This window comes from Schistocerca americana, chromosome 1 (genome assembly GCF_021461395.2).
Source record: "Schistocerca americana isolate TAMUIC-IGC-003095 chromosome 1, iqSchAmer2.1, whole genome shotgun sequence".
NCBI classification, from domain to species: Eukaryota; Metazoa; Arthropoda; class Insecta; order Orthoptera; family Acrididae; genus Schistocerca; species Schistocerca americana.
The window spans coordinates 532,817,232-532,838,500 of NC_060119.1; the positions used below are offsets into that span (position 1 = coordinate 532,817,232).

General features: G+C 43.0%; 1 protein-coding gene across 1 annotated transcript in view; it reads right to left on the minus strand.

Annotated features, from left to right (window-relative positions):
* The window catches only part of LOC124624621 (alpha-amylase-like), a 126,723-nt gene that overhangs the window by 25,315 nt on the left and 80,139 nt on the right, over positions 1-21,269 (minus strand). The window contains exons 7-8 of the mRNA XM_047149118.1: positions 17,955-18,079; positions 12,182-12,374 (exon numbers count right to left, since the gene is read on the minus strand). Of these exons, the coding sequence (XP_047005074.1) occupies positions 12,182-12,374; positions 17,955-18,079 (318 nt within the window). The remainder of the gene's footprint in view (positions 1-12,181; positions 12,375-17,954; positions 18,080-21,269) is intronic.

Consider the following 21,269-nt stretch of genomic DNA (forward strand, 5'->3'; position numbering starts at 1 on the left):
CGTGTTCAAATCTCCCTCAGGTTCCTTTTTTTTTCACTTAATTATGAACTGTCCATCCGGCCATTGATGTATTTGACAGTTGTCGTACTATACGTTGGATGCAGAAAATGAGTGATGGGGTAAGAATGTATTCCGTCGCAAGTAAATGTGATGAATAGTGAGAGGAGGCGAGATGCCTCATACACTTCTCACAGAAATGAAACAACAAATAACCGGGTGTGAGCTGCGTTACAACAAAGGAATTCAGGAGTCAAAACTTCCAAAACGGAACGCACGAGTCATAACTTGTGGTACTTGTGTAGAAAAAATTGAGGTACGTACCTCTGGAGGTCCCTTCCTTACACCTCGCTGTAGCAAACGGACGTCACACCATGACACAGACACAAATCTGAATACAGCGAACAGTCCTCAGTGACCGGACGGGCAGTTCATGCACTGCTGGCCATTAAAATTGCTACACCAAGAAGAAATGCAGATGATAAATGGGTATTCATTGGACAAGTATATTATACTAGAACTGACATGTGATTACATTTTCACGCAATTTGGGTGCATATATCCGGAGAAATCAGTACCCAGAACAACCACCTCTGGCCGTAATAACGGCCTTTATACGCCTGGGCATTGAGTCAGACAGAGCTTGGATGGCGTGTACAGGTACAGCTGCCCATGCAGCTTCAACACGATACCACAGTTCATCAAGAGTAGTGACTGGTGTATCGTGACGAGCCAGTTCCTCGGCCACCATTGACCAGACTTTTCAATTGGTGAGAGATCTGGAGAATGTGCTGGCCAGGGCAGAAGTCGAACATTTTCTGTATCCAGAAAGGCCCGTACATGACCTACAACATGCGGTCGTGCATTATCCTGCTGAAATGTAGGGTTTCGCAGGGATCGAATGAAAGGTAGAACCACGGGTCGTAACACATCTGAAATGTAACGTCCACTGTTCAAAGTGCCGTCAATGCGAACAAGAGGTGACCGAGACGTGTAACCAATGGCAACCCATACCATCACGCCGGGTGATACGCCAGTATGGCGAGGACGGATACACGCTTCCAATGTGCGTTCACCGCGATGTCGCCAAACACTGATGCGACCATCATGACGCTGTAAACAGAACCTGGATTCATGCGAAAAATGACGTGTTGCCATTCGTGCATCCTGATTCGTCGTGAGTACACCATCGCAGGCACTCCTGTCTGTGATGCAGCGTCAAGGGTAACCACAGCTATGGTCTCCTAGCTGATAGTCCATGCTGCTCCAATCGTTGTCGAACTGTTCGTGCAGATGGTTGTTATCTTGCAAACGTCCCCATCTGTTGACTCAGGGATCGAGACGTGGCTGCACGATCCGTTACAGCCATGCGGATAAGATGCCTGTCATCTCGACTGCTAGTGATACGAGGCCTTTGGGATCCAGCACGGCGTTCCGTATTACCCATCTGAACCCACCAATTCCATATTCTGCAAACAGTCATTGGATCTCGACCAATACGAGCAGCAATGTCCCCGATACGATAAACCGCAATCGCGATAGGCTACAAACCGACCTTTTAGCATAGTCGGAAACGTGATGGTACGCATTTATCCTCCTTACACGAGGCATCACAACAACGTTTCACCAGGCAACGCCGGTCAACTGCTGTTTGTGTATGAGAAATCGGTTGGAAACTTTCCTCATGTCAGCACGTTGTAGGTGTCGCCACCGGCGCCAACCTTGTGTGAAAGCTCTGAAAAGCTAATCATTTGCATAGCACAGTATCTTCTTCCTGTGGGTTAAATTTCGCGTTTGTAGCACGTCATGTTCGTAGTGTAGCAATTTTAATGGCCAGTGGCGTAATTTTGTGAGAAAAGAAAGGGGCACGAGATAGATTCGAACACGGGTCTTGCCATTCACAGTCCAACATCGTGACCGCTCACCACAACAGCGCAGCTGTTTTTTAACTTCGCTCCATGTTGTCCATCTTGAGCTCGGACAGCTCACTATTCCTATTTTTCTTCTTTTTTCGCAATTCAGTAGACCTTTCTCCTGATCTCAAGCTTGATCTTAAGTTTTTGACGGACTATCCCACTGGGCCATCTTACCACTAAATATGAGAGGGATGCGATGGGGAGTTTCTCTTGTTAGAACCACACGAGTGCATTTCCGCTTACCGCACATCACAAGGCGAAGAGATTAGCATGAGCGCACCAACACCGCCAATGAAGCACGGCGAAGCGTGGTCAAAAGTCGCCTGGATTGATTTTTATATGGGAGTCACCCTCTCTCTGCAAACGACCCTGTCATAGCGTGGAGGAACGGACAGAGGTTCAGGGCAACCACTTGCTCTTAGGGTGGAAACTTCTCCTAAAACACTGAAGAATTAGCAATGATCAACAGCATTAGGACGCAGACGGTAATGGAAACTACTGCATAAACATACATACTTCGTTTTCACAGCATTTGTGGCTTGTAATTGAAAAGTTTCTTGATATTCTTTTCAATTACAAAAGATTCCGGATTATTCCTCCATCCGGATCTCAATGGGGATTGCCAAGGAAGGATGACATTCACGACTCGTAGCGTGGAATGTCAGAAGTTTGAACATGGTAGCGGCTTTGGGAAATCTAAAAAGGAAAATGCAACGGATCATTCTATATATAGCTCGGTTCAATGAAGTTAAATGGAAAGAAGATAATGATTTCTTATCTGAGAAGTATAGAGTCATATCAGCTGGGGCAGAAAATGGTAGATTAGCATTTGTAACAAATTGAAAGGCAGACCTGAGTAATTATGAACACATCTGTGATAGGGTTGTTTCATCAGAATCGACAGCATTCCAACGCCAACAACAATAGTTCAAGTATACACGCAGACTTCAGAAGTAGTTGATGAGGAAATAGAGAAAGAATATGAGGATATTGAACGGGTAATTCAATATGTAAAAGGAGGTGACAGTCTAACACCCATGGGGGATTACAACGCGGATGTAGGTAAAAAACAGAGTTACGGGAGAATATGGGCTCGGTAGCAGGAATGAATGAGGAGAAACACTAAGTCAGTTCTGTAATAAATTTCAACTAGTAGCAGCGAATACACCGTTCAAGAATCACAAGAGGAGAAGGTATACTTGGAAAATGTCTGGAGACACGGCGAGATCCAAGCTGGATTAGTCCCGGGAACAGGTATATTCGGCTCACGATTTAGTAACGATGAAGAGTAGACTGAAGTTTAAGAGAATCGCCAGAAAGAGTTAATGTGGAAAAAGGTGGAATACTGAACTACTGAGGAATGATTATTTGCGTGTGAAGTTCTCTGAGGCTCTACATTCTACATTAATGAATACCACAACAGGCAGTTTATTTCAAGACGCATGAACTTTTCCAGAAATGACAATCACCGAAGTTGGGCAGTCAAGTACAAATGCAAGGAAAGTAACTGCGAAGAAACCATGCATAACAGAAGAAATTCTTTAACTCATCGATGAAAGAAGAAAGCAAAGAAACTTTGAAGTTTTAAAGATGGCTGCGTGGTCAGCGACCGTTTACAAAGTAAAATTAAAGCAATAACAGCCCTCGGTCGCAAAAATTAAGTTTTTTGACCTTGTTTCGACACTACTATGAGTGCCTTCATCAGAAGGAAAATATTCAAACTGCCCTATAACATAAGAACAAAAATTTTATATATATGTAAGTGTAAGTACTGATTGACAGTACAAGAAAGAAACAGTACTTACATGTCACGTATAAAATAAATATGAAGCAATAAAGCTTTAGTCACAAAATTTTAAAAAAGAATACATGGAAGGCAAGCGACTGTGGGCTGGTCACATTTGTCAAGCCACAGGTAGCAACAGACTGAGACGCCCGCGTTAGCAATTGCGGGGAGGTAAACATTACACCAAGGGTGCCATCTAGTTGTCGCAAATACAAATAGACTAGTTAACATTCAAAATATAGACAGATGAATATTATGATGAACACTTCGGAAGTAAATACATAGGAAGTGCAGAGACTCCAAAGTTTACAGCTTATGTCCTGTTATAAAGTTACACTTTTGTGCAGAACAAAACTGCACAGCACAATTTATATGACAAGGGACACAGTAAACGTTCGCGGCACACCGCTAGGGAAAGCGTGACCTATATAACGCTTAGCAATGGAAATTTCAAATTGTTGGAGAAAACAAACATGTTTCTTTACTTCAAAGAATTAAAAGTTACAATGTGCATGAAAATTTTAATGAAATGTGCTGAAACTTGGTAAAGAAATCTCCTGTCAACGCACACTGGCGAAACGTAAAGTCAGCGAAAGGATCTAGAAACAGATCCAAGTGAGTTTTATGCTGATCTGTAATACATAAAGTATGGGTTATTGAAGTTTAATTTTGTCAAATATTTTCTTCAAACTTTCGAAAATATACACAATTTTATGGCAGTGGCCTATTATTTCCAGTGCTGCATAATTATGTGCACTTAATCCTAAGTATAACCAGTGGCGATGGCAAGGGGGGGGGGAGGGGAGGGGCTATGGGAGCTTAGCTCCCCGCACCCCCCCTCCCTTCCCCTTGGAGTATCATATTACATTGGATAAAATTACTTCAGAAATCAGCGAATATAGTACTCCAACAGATTCAATCATTTTTTTTATATAATTATGTACCAATATAGGTTGCAATGCATTCTAAACACATTTTAACAAAAGAATAAGAGCGGCAAATAGCTTACTACCTAAACCAATAAACATCATTTAACTTAAAATAGGAATCTAATCATCTATTTTTTACCCTGAACTCCAAAACAGTTACCAAAAACTACTTTAAGCAACACCAAATTTTACCACTTTGCCAGTAGAGGATCCGAACTCTCCCCCCCCCCCCCATTAGTCCCCCACCTCCCTTGACCGACTTCTAGAATCGCCCCCAATTATAACTGCTATTTTCAATTCAAAATTTCTAACGGTTAATTTCTTCCCGAACACTGAAAAGTGCAGCTACCGCGCCTCCGACAGTGCGGGGCCCGTAGCATGTGGCGCATGGATAAGCAGCCTCTGTATGAAACAAGTCTGTAAGAATATTGTCTAATACGATAAAGAGAATTACTTTTACGATGATTAAACTAGTTGCAGTTGAGAGCCTATGGACAATCGAGGAGAGTTGAGCGGTACTCGGACAGACAGAGATACTGTAGAGAGAGAGAGAGAGAGAGAGAGAGAGAGCTCCGCGCGAATTGGCGGGAAGCTGTACGGAAAAATGAGCGGGAGAAGTCAAATATTGTATTGTTGGCGCCTAATGATATGGGTGATCGTGATTGCTACAGTTTTATTTATACAGTGTAACAACTGTAACATGTAGTACCTGTATCACTGAATGTAAGTGCTCTCCATGAATACAGCGCGCAACAAACGTCAAACTGGCATGATATGTACTACGTGCTTGAACGTCCGAATAAAATCTGCGATCACTCGAGTTGTTAGAAAAAATCTAACATTTATGATTTTAGTTAAATATTCCAGCACATTTCAAAGCTAATGAACTAACGATCTAGAAATGCTTTCTTTCATGTCCCTTGCTTCAATTAATCTGTGACTCGGCAATCAAATTTCAACAATAGCTTGCTAACTGTGCCATTATTTAAAGTGGTGCGCAGTGTTAGATTTTTTCTAACACGGGAGTCTTTACGTAAGAATTACTTCTCCTTCCGGGGAACACCGCCTTGCTTCGCTTTTAGTCTGTTTCTTGTACTTGTAACATACGGCTGTGTTCGTTTGTTTTCTCCTGAAAGTGTTCAGCGTATGTTACATCTCTTGCAAGAAAAGTAAGTATTCTTCTTGGGTTTTACGAATTGAATGAAGCAATTGTTTATACAAAATACATGACATTCTCTGTCGGATATGAAAATGGAAATGGAAAAAAGAACACATTGACACCGGTGTGTCAGACCCACCATACTTGCTCCGGACACTGCGCGAGGGCTGTACAAGCAATGATCGCACGCACGGCACAGCGGACACACCAGGAACCGCGGTGTTGGCCGTCGAATGGCGCTACCTGCGCAGCATATGTGCACCGCCGCCGTCAGTGTCAGCCAGTTTGCCGTGGCATACGGAGCTCCATCGCAGTCTTTAACACTGGTAGCATGCCGCGACAGCGTGGACGTGAACCGTATGTGCTGTTGACGGACTTTGAGCGAGGGCGTATAGTGGGCATGCGGGAGGCCGGGTGGACGTACCGCCGAATTGCTCAACACGTGGGGCGTGAGGTCTCCACAGTACATCGATGTTGTCGCCAGTGGTCGGCGGAAGGTGCACGGGCCCGTCGACCTGGGACCGGACCGCAGCGACGCACGGATGCACGCCAAGACCGTAGGATCCTGCGCAGTGCCGTAGGGGACCGCACCGCCACTTACCAGCAAATTAGGGACACTGTTGCTCCTGGGATATCGGCGAGGACCATTCGCAACCTTCTCCATGAAGCTGGGCTACGGTCCCGCACACCGTTAGGCCGTCTTCCGCTCACGCCCCAACATCGTGCAGCCCGCCTCCAGTGCTGTCGCGACAGGCGTGAATGGAGGGACGAATGGAGACGTGTCGTCTTCAGCGATGAGAGTCGCTTCTGCCTTGGTGCCAATGATGGTCGTATGCGTGTTTGGCGCCGTGCAGGTGAGCGCCACAATCAGGACTGCATACGACCGAGGCACACAGGGCCAACACCCGCCATCATGGTGTGGGGAGCGATCTCCTACACTGGCCGTACACCACAGGTGATCGTCGAGGGGACACTGAATAGTGCACGGTACATCCACGCCGTCATCGAACCCATCGTTCTACCATTCCTAGACCGGCAAGGGAACTTGCTGTTCCAACAGGACAATGCACGTCCGCATGTATCCCGTGACACCCAACGTGCTCTAGAAGGTGTAAGTCAACTACCCTGGCCAGCAAGATCTCCGGATCTGTCCCCCATTGAGCATGTTTGGGACTGGATGAAGCGTCGTCTCACGCGTTCTGCACGTCCAGCACGAACGCTGGTCCAACTGAGGCGCCAGGTGGAAATGGCATGGCAAGCCGTTCCACAGGACTACATCCAGCATCTCTACGATCGTCTCCATGGGAGAATAGCAGCCTGCATTGCTGCGAAAGGCTGATATACACTGTACTAGTGCCGACATTGTGCATGCTCTGTTGCCTGTGTCTATGTGCCTGTGGTTCTGTCAGTGTGAGCATGTGATGTATCTGACCCCAGGAATGTGTCAATAAAGTTTCCCCTTCCTGGGACAATGAATTCACGGTGTTCTTATTTCAATTTCCAGGAAATTGAAATAAGAACACCGTGAATTCATTGTCCCAGGAAGGGGAAACTTTATTGACACATTCCTGGGGTCAGATACATCACATGCTCACACTGACAGAACCACAGGCACATAGACACAGGCAACAGAGCATGCACAATGTCGGCACTAGTACAGTGTATATCCACCTTTCGCAGCAATGCAGGCTGCTATTCTCCCATGGAGACGATCGTAGAGATGCTGGATGTAGTCCTGTGGAACGGCTTGCCATGCCATTTCCACCTGGCGCCTCAGTTGGACCAGCGTTCGTGCTGGACGTGCAGACCGCGTGAGACGACGCTTCATCCAGTCCCAAACATGCTCAATGGGGGACAGATCCGGAGATCTTGCTGGCCAGGGTAGTTGACTTACACCTTCTAGAGCACGTTGGGTGTCACGGGATACATGCGGACGTGCATTGTCCTGTTGGAACAGCAAGTTCCCTTGCCGGTCTAGGAATGGTAGAACGATGGGTTCGATGACGGTTTGGATGTACCGTGCACTATTCAGTGTCCCCTCGACGATCACCTGTGGTGTACGGCCAGTGTAGGAGATCGCTCCCCACACCATGATGCCGGGTGTTGGCCCTGTGTGCCTCGGTCGTATGCAGTCCTGATTGTGGCGCTCACCTGCACGGCGCCAAACACGCATACGACCATCATTGGCACCAAGGCAGAAGCGACTCTCATCGCTGAAGACGACACGTCTCCATTTGTCCCTCCATTCACGCCTGTCGCGACAGCACTGGAGGCGGGCTGCACGATGTTGGGGCGTGAGCGGAAGACGGCCTAACGGTGTGCGGGACCGTAGCCCAGCTTCATGGAGAAGGTTGCGAATGGTCCGCGCCGATACCCCAGGAGCAACAGTGTCCCTAATTTGCTGGTAAGTGGCGGTGCGGTCCCCTACGGCACTGCGCAGGATCCTACGGTCTTGGCGTGCATCCGTGCGTCGCTGCGGTCCGGACCCAGGTCGACGGGCACGTGCACCTTCCGCCGACCACTGGCGACAACATCGATGTACTGTGGAGACCTCACGCCCCACGTGTTGAGCAATTCGGCGGTACGTCCACCCGGCCTCCCGCATGCCCACTATACGCCCTCGCTCAAAGTCCGTCAACTGCACATACGGTTCACGTCCACGCTGTCGCGGCATGCTACCAGTGTTAAAGACTGCGATGGAGCTCCGTATGCCACGGCAAACTGGCTGACAAAAAAAATGGCTCTGAGCACTATGGGACTCAACTGCTGAGGTCATTAGTCCCCTAGAACTTAGAACTAGTTAAACCTAACTAACCTAAGGACATCACAAACATCCATGCCCGAGGCAGGATTCGAACCTGCGACCGTAGCGGTCTTGCGGTTCCAGACTGCAGCGCCTTTAACCGCACGGCCACTTCGGCCGGCAAACTGGCTGACACTGACGGCGGCGGTGCACAAATGCTGCGCAGCTAGCGCCATTCGACGGCCAACACCGCGGTTCCTGGTGTGTCCGCTGTGCCGTGTGTGTGATCATTGCTTGTACAGCCCTCTCGCAGTGTCCGGAGCAAGTATGGTGGGTCTGACACACCGGTGTCAATGTGTTCTTTTTTCCATTTCCAGGAGTGTATAAAACTTTTCAGGGAAGAAGTCATGTCAGAGGAACCGATATTGATGTGGCTAGATGAACCACTAGACGAGGATATTTACATAGAGGGTCTGTCATCAGATACTAACCCCATCAGATACTGCACCCTCTGAGCATGAAGAGATCAATACTACAACAGATCAGTCAGACAGCGAATCTGATTCTTCAGCTACAGTTGTTTCTCAATTTACAGATCGTGAAACATTTCTTGGTAAGGATGGAATAACAGAATGGTTGAAGCAATACGCTCCTCCAGCAAAAACTGCCGGTCAGAATATTGTAACGCACCTTGCAGGCGTGAAGGGTGTTGCAAAAAATTAGAAAACAATTTTGGAATGCTGGAAATTATTTTTTCCAGATAGTGTAATTGGTCGCATTGTGAAATACACAAACCAAGAACTTGACAGAATGGCAGCATCTTATTCACGGAGTGCTCGAGACTGCCTACGGACAGATTTTGAAGAGGTATCTGCAGTCTTTAGTGTATTATATGTCGTAGGAGTGATAAAGGCACAGCATCTCAATACTGATGGGACTGCACCGGATTTCTTTATTACATCGATAACCAAACGTAGGTTCCACACACTACTCCAAGCTATACGTTTTGACGACAAATGTACGAGAGCTCAGAGAAAGGAAACAGAGATAATCTGACACCTATTAGAGAAGTATTTGACAAATTTGTGGATGTTTGCAAGAATCGCTATAGTGCCGATGCATAGACAACGATAGACGAGATGTTACAACCATTCCGTGGACGTTGCAAATTCAGGCAGTATGTAGCAAACAAGCCTGCAAAATATGGCATCAAGGTACATGCGGTCTGTGATGTCAAAACGTTTTATACGCTAAATATGGAAGTAAGCCTATATGCAGGCAAACAGCCTACTGAGTCATATCAAGTACCCAATGATGCAGAGAATGTGGTGTCACCTTTTGATTCGACCGAATGAAAAAACAGGCAGAAACGTGACAATGGACAGTTATTTTACACATATACAACTGGCTAACAAAATGTACGTCAATCATCGACTCACAGTAGTAGGTACTTTACGGAAGAATAAAAGAGAAATTCCACCAGAGCTTCTAGACGTAAAGTGTAGGCAACTAAGCAGCAGCATATTCGCATTTGGAGAAAAACCAAGCAACACTGCTTGATATGCTCATACGTCCCAAAAAAGAAACAGAAAAAGAATGTGCTAATGTTATCCACCATGCACAGCGACGATGCTATAGACGCTGACAGTGGCGAAGCGAACAAACCTGAAGTCATTACATTTTACAATCTCAGATGTTGACCGTCTGAAATGAGAATATTCTGTTTCAAGAATAAGCAATCGCTAGCCTCTTACACGGTTTTTCAGCTTGTTGAACATCAGAGCAATAAATGCTTCTTAAATAATATATGAGATGAACACAAACGACTTTATTCAACAGAGAAGATCCATCGCAGAATTTAGTATGATGCTTACAAAAGCCCATATGATCAAACGCCTGTTAATTCCGAGGATATCACTTCGCTTGAAAGAGTTAACAAGAGGTGTTGTACACATTTGCAAAATACCAACAGCTAAAGAAGAAAATGAATCAAGAGAAAAAACAAGATGCCACTACTGACCTAAAAAGAAAAACAGATTCACACAGCATCTCTGCCATCATTGTTCCAGCCATATCTGTAAATAACATATATCATCGAGTGTTCTTATTTGCCAGAAGTGTATGTCACAAGAAGCCATATCTGAATCCGACCACCGAGCGAGGTGGCGCAGGGGTTAGACACTGGACTCGCATTCGGGAGGACGACGGTTCAATCCCGCGTCCGGCCATCCTGATTTAGGTTTTCCGTGATTTCCCTAAATCGCTCCAGGCAAATGCCGGGATGGTTCCTTTCAAAGGGCACGGCCGACTTCCTTCCCCGTCCTTCCCTCATCCGATGAGACTGATGACCTCGCTGTCTGATCTCCTTCCCCAAACCAACCAACCTGAATCTGACGAGTAAAAAGGAGTGTGGTTAACCTTAATACACCACTTGCTGTAAATATTACGAACTGCTGTTCACACAGGTCTTGTAATTGTAATCAAAAAAGTTTGTGAAATCTTTGCATGCTGAAATATTTTTAAGTTCAGCAAAGTACATGTTCCATAGCATGTTTATACTAATTTATAATGCTTTGGTAATAATAAAAAAATGATTTATTGTATAAACGTGTCTTTGTCTCGCGTAAAGAGGTACAAGATCTCATTGTTAGAAAAAAATCTAACACGGGAGTTATAGAATGACAACAATATACGCGAGCGACCGCGGGTTTAGTTTGGCCTACGGGAACCCAGCGAGGATACACAATTCCATGGAAATCGAAAATCATCATCGTTTTGATTCTTGATTTTCTCGTTTGAGTTTTTGTCGCTGTCGGTGAAGTCAGTCCCTTCAAATGCATGGAATGGCGCTTAGTTTCGGGTCATAAACGAAAAACCAAGCTTCTACTTTCCAAGAAATTAGGATCATTTTCAGTGGTATTCAAAGTGTCAGTACAAACATTTTCACGAGCTTCTTTTGTTCGGTCGTGGGAATTTTCAGCACCAATTTCACATATACTTCTCTCATATTAAATTGGTTGTGTAAAATTTGCCTTATGCGTTCTTTGTCAGTTCCTACATTTTCAACAATCGATCGAATACTCAACCAATGGTTAGATCGAATCAGATTACCCACTTTTTCGATATTTTCATCCGTTTTGGATGTTGAAGGGCGTGAGTCGTCGTCGTCAACGTCTCCTCGGCCGTCTTGGAAACGCTTGAGTTAATCAGAAATTCGCGTAGGGGATAAACAGTTTTCAGCAAACACTTCTTTTGGTAAAAGATAAGTTTCAGTAGCAGTTTTTCCAAGTCTCATGTGAAACTTCATAACAATTCGTTGATCTATTACTACACCTGACGTATTTCTGGAAAAGCAAAGTAACAGATCTTATACAAATTAAGGCCGTGGCCACACTGATTTGTCTACAGACAACAAAGCTGCCGCATTCGACTGAGAGGGCTTCACGCTTCACCACTATTGTTCTTGTTTGGCGTATGCTTACTTACTCTGTGACATCAACGGTCCCGTTGTTTATAGTCACTCCTCGTACACCAAGGACAGTGTCTACAAGAACGCGAGGGTTCTCGCTCTTGACGTAGTGATGGAACATGGCAATGATAGAGTGAGTGAGTGAACAACAAAGCCTCAGGGCAGACGCACTAGGAACTCACCCAGGACGGCGCGGCGGAACTGTGCCATGCCCCGGATGGCGGGCCAGCGATGCTCGCACACCCAGCCGCCGGTGCACTGTCCCTGCGCGTCCCAAGCCACGGTCCGTATGTCACCTGACGGGTCCGAAGGCGGGCCGTCGTCTGAATCTGTGAAGTTGCCATAGGGCCATGCCAGCATAAACCCAACTGCCATCTGCAATGAAACAGTGCGAAATGTAGCACTTATTCATAATCCAAACTGCTTTCACCACTTCCTCTGGAAATTGTTTCCCTATGAGGGCAACAAGAGACTGAGACGTAATGTCACAGCTAAATATGATATATGAGCGACTGTAATTATTACAGGATGATAACGCATTTGTTGACTTGAGTAACAGCTACGTTAATGGCTGTTTTTCCGAATATAGGTTGAGACATACATTTAACAAACCACTGGAATATCACTGACACTGTTAGTGATACACAAAAAATGCTTCTTCATAAAATTAAAATAACAATAAGAAATCAAACTGAAAAAACCGGTCAAGTAAGAGTACGACTCGCTCTCTGAGGATTCTGTACAAATTTATGTACCGGTGTATACAGACCGTTACAAAACGAGAGGTTGTACAGGGTGTCTTGAGGAACAAATTGAGGATAGAAACCCGTGTCAAGGAAACATCATCCAACAACATCACGCAGCCTCGAGGTTATAGGCAACGGCGCCTACCACTACGCCCTTTGGCAGCAAACGTGTCTTAGTACGTTGACAGACCATAGACACAATGTCATTTGTTATTCAGTGATCACGAGTGATTGCCACAATTGTCAGTGGAGAAGATGGAGCTGCACTATGTGATCCAAAGTATCCGGACACCTGGCTGAAAATGACTCACAAGTTCATGGCGCCCTCCATCAGTAATGCTGGAATTCAATATGGTGTTGGCCCACCCTTAGCCTTGCCACTCTCGCAGGCATACGTTCAGTCAGATTCTGGAAGGTTTTTTGGAGAATGGCAATCCATTCTTCATGAAGTGCTGCACTGAGGAGAGGTATCGATGTCAGTCGGTGAGGCCTGGCATGAAGTCGGCGTTCCAAGACATCTCAAAGGTGTACTATAGGATTCAGGTCAGGACCCTGTGCAGGCCAGTCCATCACAGGGATATTATTGTCGTGTAACACTCCGCCACAGGCCGTGCGTTATGAACAGGTACTCGATCATGTTGAAAGATGCAATCGCCATCCCCAAATTGCTCTCCAACAGCTAGCAACAAGAAGGTCCTTAAAATATCAATGTAGGTCTGTGCTGTGATAGTGCCACGCAAAACAACAAGGGCTGCAAGCCCCCTCCATGAAAAACACGACATCATAACACCACCACCTCCAAATTTTACTGTTGGCACTACACACGCTGGCAGATGATGTTCACCACGTATTTGCCATTCCCATACCCTGCTATCGGGTCGTCACATTGTGTACCGTGATTTGTCACTCCACACAAAGATTTTCCACTGTTCAATCGTCCAATGTTTATGCTCCATACATCAAGGGAGACATTGTTTGACATTTACCGGCGTGATGTGTGGCTTATGAGCGGCTGCTCGACCATGAAATCCCAGTTTTCTCACTTCTCGCCTGTCATAGTACTTGCAGTGGATCCTGATGCAGTTTGAAATTCCTGTGTGATGGTCTGCATTGATGTCTGCCTAGTACACATTACGACCCTCTTCAAGTGTCGGCAGTCTCTGTCAGTTAACAGACGAGGTCAGCATGTACACTTTCGTGCTATACGTCTCCCTTCACATTTCCATTTCACTATCATATCGGAAACAGTGGACCTAGGGATGTTTAGGGGTGTGGAAATCTCGTGTACAAACGTATGACACAAGTGACACTCAGTCACCAACCACGTTCCAAGTCCGTGAGTTCCGCAGAGCGACCCATTCTGCTCTCTCACGATATCTAATGACTACTGAGGTCACTAATATGAAGTACCTGGCAGTAAGTGGCAGCAAAATGCACTTAATATGAAAAACGTATGTTTTTGGAGGTGTCCGGATACTTTTGATCACATAATGTAGCTGCTGTGTATGCAGGTCTTGCCTCCTATGAACGTGATGCTCTGTTACCTTGGTGGATGACAGTTTCGGACATAATTTTCATCTGCAGTTTATTTTTCTCCTGTATAAAGAAAAACACTAGAGATTTTAGAGAGTTCCAGGAAAAGAATAAACTGCAGATGGAAATCTGTGTTCGAAAATGTCATACACAGAGGCAACAGAGCTCAAGACACCCTCCACAGCCCTGAAGTTTGTTGGTATCATTCTGTAACACACTACAGATAGTCTGTCCATAGGATTTTATGAGTGAGTTTGTGAGTATTAAAATATGTGACATATATGGCCATATCTTTTGACTGCATTGACTTAGAAGTTTAAATTTTTTACACTGTCAAGGGACCGTTATTATTTGATATAAATTTCAATTTGATAGCTCTACCCAGTTTCTGTCCCTCAAATTCACTTAGAGATATACATGCTCTACAGGCAAAGGCAGTAATACAAATTTTGCTACATCAGCAAATGCGCATTTCATATTTTGATTGACAGCAATTATTTCTTCCAGCTGAATCAAACCTTTGCATCCTTTAAGATGCAGAATGATTTGTGTCTAATCCATGGCTATATTATGAAGATATGAGTGACAGTGTTCACTGCTATGACTGCATCATGTCTATCCACACAGTGAGTAATAGAATACCACAGAAAGAAATGGCTTTTCTTAAAGGAAGTTTGTATAACTGGATAAAAGCTACAGAAAAGTTATGGCTGAATCACCTCAACACTACATTGACCAGCAATACAAAACGAAATAGTTGGAAATTATACATTCCAGTGAGGCATTACGTAGCAAACAAAAATTTCTCTGTTTTACAGAATTATGGCAGAATCAATCATGAGCGTGGCTGGCCATGAGCAGGTAACTCTTTGTGTACATTGTGCCAACCTGAGAGACTCAAAGTAGAACTTTTTCTGGTTTTATAGAGCCCACCAAACTCCAGGTCACAAATGCTGGAAATTACCATCAAACAGCTCCTTCAAAGACTCACATTAGGAACTGAGTTTCTGTGGCCCATTGTTTTGCTGGTGTAGGTACTTAAAAACCAGTCAAAGAGCTGTTACATCCACTGCACTAATCATTATTTGGAGCTTGTACCACTGGAAGTTTCAAGAAATTATGATCCGCTGCGTAATGTCTTAGGGAAAACGTTTCAAATATAATTCTCAAATCCACAAAAAGGAAAAATGTGTATGTAGATGTCCTACCCTCTGGTGTTGACGAGATTAAATTAGATCAGATTAGGTGTATTTTAACTCCAATGATTGACAGTGAGGAGATCATCCTGGATGTAGAACATGTCAGAAAAACATGAATACACACTGAAAATTTATAGAGAATCACAAATGTGATAATGTACCATTCATAGATACCAAGTGAAATGGTTTGCAAGGATGTAGATAAACCAGAAATGCTTCTAATATATTTTTATTTAAAATATATTAAATAAGTTATCACAAAACATGTAAATGTTCGAGATGAACCTGAACCCAAAAATTCAACAGCTGTAGCAATATGTCTGACCTGATGAACTGTAAGTAGAAAATCTTACTGTTTCATACAGTTATTGACCGGTTACTCAGATTATGATAATTCCAGTATCATCAGCTTCCTCTGAGAGGTCATTCAGCACCTTGCAATGAATTAAAACTTGCCTTAGATCAACATTGAGACATTAGACACACACTTATTTACCTCTCCTACATTTTCATCAAGATGAACTGGGAAAATTAATCTGTTGAATGTCATCAAAGACTCTCAAACAATGGAAAATCATGGATGGAATGTAAGAATATTATTAAAAGGAAAGTTGCCACTCACCATATAGTGGAGATGCTGAGTTGCGATAGGCACAACAAAAAGACTGTCACAATATAAGCATTTGACCAACAAGGCCTTTGTTGAAAATAGACAACACACACACACACACACACACACACACACACACACACACACACACACAGGCAAATGCAACCCACACACACATGACTGCAGCCTCTGGCAGCTAAAGCCACACTACAAGCAACAGCAGCAGTGCATGATGTGAGTGGCCACTGAGTGGTGGTAAGGAGTAGACTAAGGTGGGGAAGGGGAGCAATAGCAGGGTAGGGATGGGGAACAGTGAAGGGCTGACGGGGAGTGCGCAAGGGCGAGGTGGAGAGAGGCTAGGGCAGCTAGGTGCTATTGGGAGGTTAGATGGAGGGCAGAAAAGAGGTGGGGGGGGGGGGGGGGGGAGGGGGGAGGTAGTGGAAAAGGAACGAAGTAAAAAGACTGAGTGTGTTCATGGAATGAGGTCTGTGTAGTGCTGGAGTGGAAATGGGGAAGGGGATGGGTGGGTGAGAAAAATGACTAACAAAGGTTGAGGCCAGGAAGGTTATGGGAATGTGGGATATATTGTAGGGAGAGTTCCCACCTGTGCAATTCAGAAAAGCTGGTGTTTGTGGGAAGGATCCACATGGCATAGGGTGTGAAGCAGTCATTGAAATGATGGATGTCATTTTGGGCAGCGCGCTCAGCAACAGGGTAGTCCACTTGTTTATTGGCCACAGTTTGCTGGTGGCCATTCATGTGGACAGAGAGCTTGTTGGTTGTCACGCCCACATAGAATGCAGCACACTGTTTGCAATGTAGCTTGTAGATTACATGGCTTGTTTCACAGGTAGCCTTGAAAGAATCTGTTTTCCAGACAGTTGAAAGGAAAAATATGTTTGGAAGTTATATGTAAAATTTTTTGAGTCTAAAAAGAAACAAAATGAATGTCTTCTTCTTTTTCAAAGAAACTACAGTTTTATTTGCCCCATTAAGAAATGATGCACAATATTTCTAAAATATTGGTAATAATAATTACAGAATTTTTATCAATGGGCAGCTGATACTGTGGTTTGCAGTAAGTCTGAACTAGCTAAATAACTGATCTCAGGGAAAAGTAGAACTAATGTCTTCACAACTATGTGTTGTGTTTTTTGAAATTAAAGTAATGAAATTGTTTCCAAGGGGCAGGACCTACAATGATGGGTTCATATTTACAAGTTTTAATATTATGAACTGTTTGTCTTTGTAGAACAACATAGCACTGACTGCCTAAAACATCTTCCCTAAATTTTGAACATATTTTACATATTTGCTTTTCCATTTTGCTGGCAGATTTATCTCTAATTCATATTAATTGAAATCAGCGAATAGGCCTCTTCGCCACTCTCCTGTCCTCTCTCTCCTTGAAAAATTCAGTAAATAGATCTGCTTGGTAACCCCCCCCCCCCTCCCCGCACACACACACACACACACACACACACACACACACACACACACACACACACACACACACACAAATCTGTGAAATCAGTGGACATGTGTTTGCTTGTCCCCCCCCCCCCCCCCCCCCCCCCGCCCCCCTCCCTAAGATAATAGTTTGTACCGGCAACCCACTGCAGACACTTAACAAATGGCTATAATGACCATGTGGTGCACATATGCATTGCAGTTCTAAATATATAAACTCAGGGACAGCTTGTTACAGAACTTGTACAGATATGTGGGACATATATTTATGATGTTGAAACATTATGCTTAATATAAATGGCAAATTTCCACCATTTACACAGCTTATGAGATGAATGAAGAGGAACATAAAGCTCAATAATGTACTGTATCTATTCTAATAAAGAAAAGTTCTGACTGTGTATAGTTGTCGTGACTTGTGGGTGAGGATGGTAGCGCCCCCTCCACCATGGCCACGCTGGTTGTCGTGGTTGTCAATAAACACAATAGCATCCTCACTGTCCAGTAATGACCATTTTGGACCTGAAGAAAGATGGTGACACTTTTAGTAGCAATTGCACTGGAAATATTTTAAAACTGCAAAAGCAATACTTTTTTATTTGTGGTAGCCTATTTTAGAAGTTACATTATTAGTCACAATGATCACATGCAAATGGTAATTGTTTGTCAGATTTGAACAGGATGAAAAAATACATCTTAATTAGACTAAATTTATATTACTGTGGGCAGAATATTATCTGTGCTTTCTTGAATGAAGTTTTTTGAAGTCACTGCCATTCAGTTCTTTCTTTTTAGTTACTATTTGAATGACAAATGTCAGTAAGGTTTGCACCACTTCATTGTATGTTGTATAACATTCTAAGTTTTCTAACTTGTTGCATATAAACTCTAGTTAACAGCTGTCAAGTTATCATGATCACCTCTTTAATTGTGTGCTAATATATTTTTTTAAAACAAACTTCAGGATTTCATTGTGACAAGAATTCTAATAGCTGTGGGTATGTGGCTAGAAACAAATAGCATCTGACATCTATGTCTAGTCATTCAGTTCTTACATATTCCGAATATGACGTCTGTGAAACCCAAATAAGCAATAGCTCTCACTCCATACAAGTTCATTAAATGTTGCATCCATGTTATCAACCGAAATTCATCATTAAGGTCCTTAAAAGCAGGTCCTGCTTGAAGGTGCAAAGACCAGTGGTAAAAAAATCAAAGGTGACATATTGAGTAATAATATTCACATACTGCACAGTATTATAGGTTTCATGTGTAGTACTTACAGGACTCACAAGGAAATGGTCCATTACGACAGGTTGAAAACTACCCTGATATTTTTCACGCAGATAGACTACACTGAAAGAAATGCACTGTCTAAATTTTAACTTCTAAGGCCCACTGCAAGTATTATAAAAAAGTTAAAGTTACTCATTTTTGCCACATGAAGAATTGCCTGTAGCAGCAGTCTGTAACAGCCCATTCTACCTAGCGAAGAATCGGCAAATAAGCAGACGCAGACAAGACAAGAGGATGTAGCAGCACACAGGGCAGACTGCAAAAGTTCAAAAACTTGCATTTTTAGCACTCAGATCATCCCAAAAATATTTTGCATTATTAATTTTTTGTATAACTTACAGCTCATAACAACAGCTAAACCGTTTCAGATGTAATTGCTACACAAGTGACTAAGAAAGGAAAGAAAATCAAGGTAGTGTATGATGTTACATTACAGATGACATCCATCAACTGGGTCTTTAATTTGTTGACATTAAATGTTTTATAACAATTCCTGTAGCACAGTTCTTATGATAATTTTTAAATAATGTATATTTTTTTAACAATGAAATAGTTACTCGTTTATTCCCTGTAGACGTCATAAAAATATGAAGTGTTACTGAATGACAAAAACAAACATTTTCCTTACACCTGATAAAAGAAAAATTAATGCATTCAGACACTTAACAGTAATTACTAGCTTTATCTAGACAGAGCTGGAATGGAGTACCCATCTCTGTGGTTGAGGTCGCTAATGTATGCTTGTGCAGTGGCACTTGACCTGAGGTTAAGCCAGTACAAATCCTGGTAGTGGATAAAATTTTCACTGCCAGTGTTTGATAGGCAAGGAGGAGAGCAAGTTGACATAAAGTCTGTGCCAACATCCTTGTCTAAATACCAAACCTCTCCACAGTGTCTCATGAAGTGAGGACATGTGAGACTATTGATGGTTCTATTTGTGAGAAATAGGCTATGTGCTGACATTGGGTTTCACTCTTTCCCTTCTCTCACCATCATACAACACAAACATTACACTACATTCCACATACACAATACATACATGTAGTATTAGAAATATTGTAATGGAGCATGTTGCAAGCCAATAAATGAGAAGAACCTGAATGAAGTAAGAACTGGTTTTGGCCATTGTTCTGCATATTGGGCTGTGTACTGGGTATACTTGTTCAAATTTGTAAAATGTGATGATGCAGATTGACAATGCAGAAATGACTGGAGTTTAATAACACTGTTCTGCTGATAAACCTGAAATGACATAGAGCTATAGGAAATTATATTGCCTGACAGTTATCTGAAAAACACCTTACACTATTGAAAATCTTGTTATCGAGAGGCTGAATCACACTGTTAGTTCCACATTGAATCTGAATTATATTAACAGGCTTCTCACCATCATCCTAAAGTTGTTGTTATATACAGTCCAAGAGTCCAACAAAAGCAATGAAATATTCTTAGCAAATGGTAAGAAGATGTTTCAGACATAACACTGAAAATTATTCTCTCGCATTTTTCCAGATTTTGTGATATCATGTCCAAAATTTCTGCTAGTAAACAGTCCCTTTTTTTAACTTTTGGTCCTAATTTGCCCTGATGTTCCTGAAGAGAGCAATAAAGTTGCAGAAATGTAACTTGTCACTGGCATTGTTGTATAGTAATGTGTCATAGCATTCATCGGCTGCATAAGCAACTCTGTCTTTTTTTTTTACTCAAAATGATAAATGTAGATTGCAATACCTGACTGGCTTTATACACAGCTTGTAGGAGATAAAAACAAGCCTTGTCTTCATGTCAGCTATGAACTTTACTTTAGTATTACCTATTGCTGACATCTCTTCACGTTTACTTGAGATAAATTTTGTAATTTTGCAACTTCCTTTTCCATAAAATTTTCTGAATCTATTTAATGAGGTCAAAGAAGCCAGGAAATCCCATAATGTTCATCCCACTTGCAGTTCAGAACACCCAGTCTTGTAGATCTCCCTTAACAATGGTGCATTGATTTTCACAAGCAGTTCTAAATCTTTTAAATACTTTTTCTTTCATACTTTTGCGAGTTTCATTTGTTCATATTTCATGTAAATCTTTCTTCCATTTATACAATTCATGTTCAGATCTTACAAAATGAATCTGACTTTTGACACTCCTTAAGTTTATGCCTTTTCTCCCTCATGTTTTTAGCAAAAAATTTAAAGCCTTGCCTTAGTCACTGAAAGCTACTACTGCACATATTTTCTTGGACTTTGAAAGTTCTCAATTTTTATCTGGACTTTTAAGTAGTTCAACAATCATCATTTGAACCACAATTTATGGAGTTGTCATGTTATTTCCTGTTCCTTCCAGTGTTTCCACAATTTCTAATGAAATGTCGACCTCATTGGAATGAATATCCAAGAAAACTGATAAATGGTGCATATGTAGG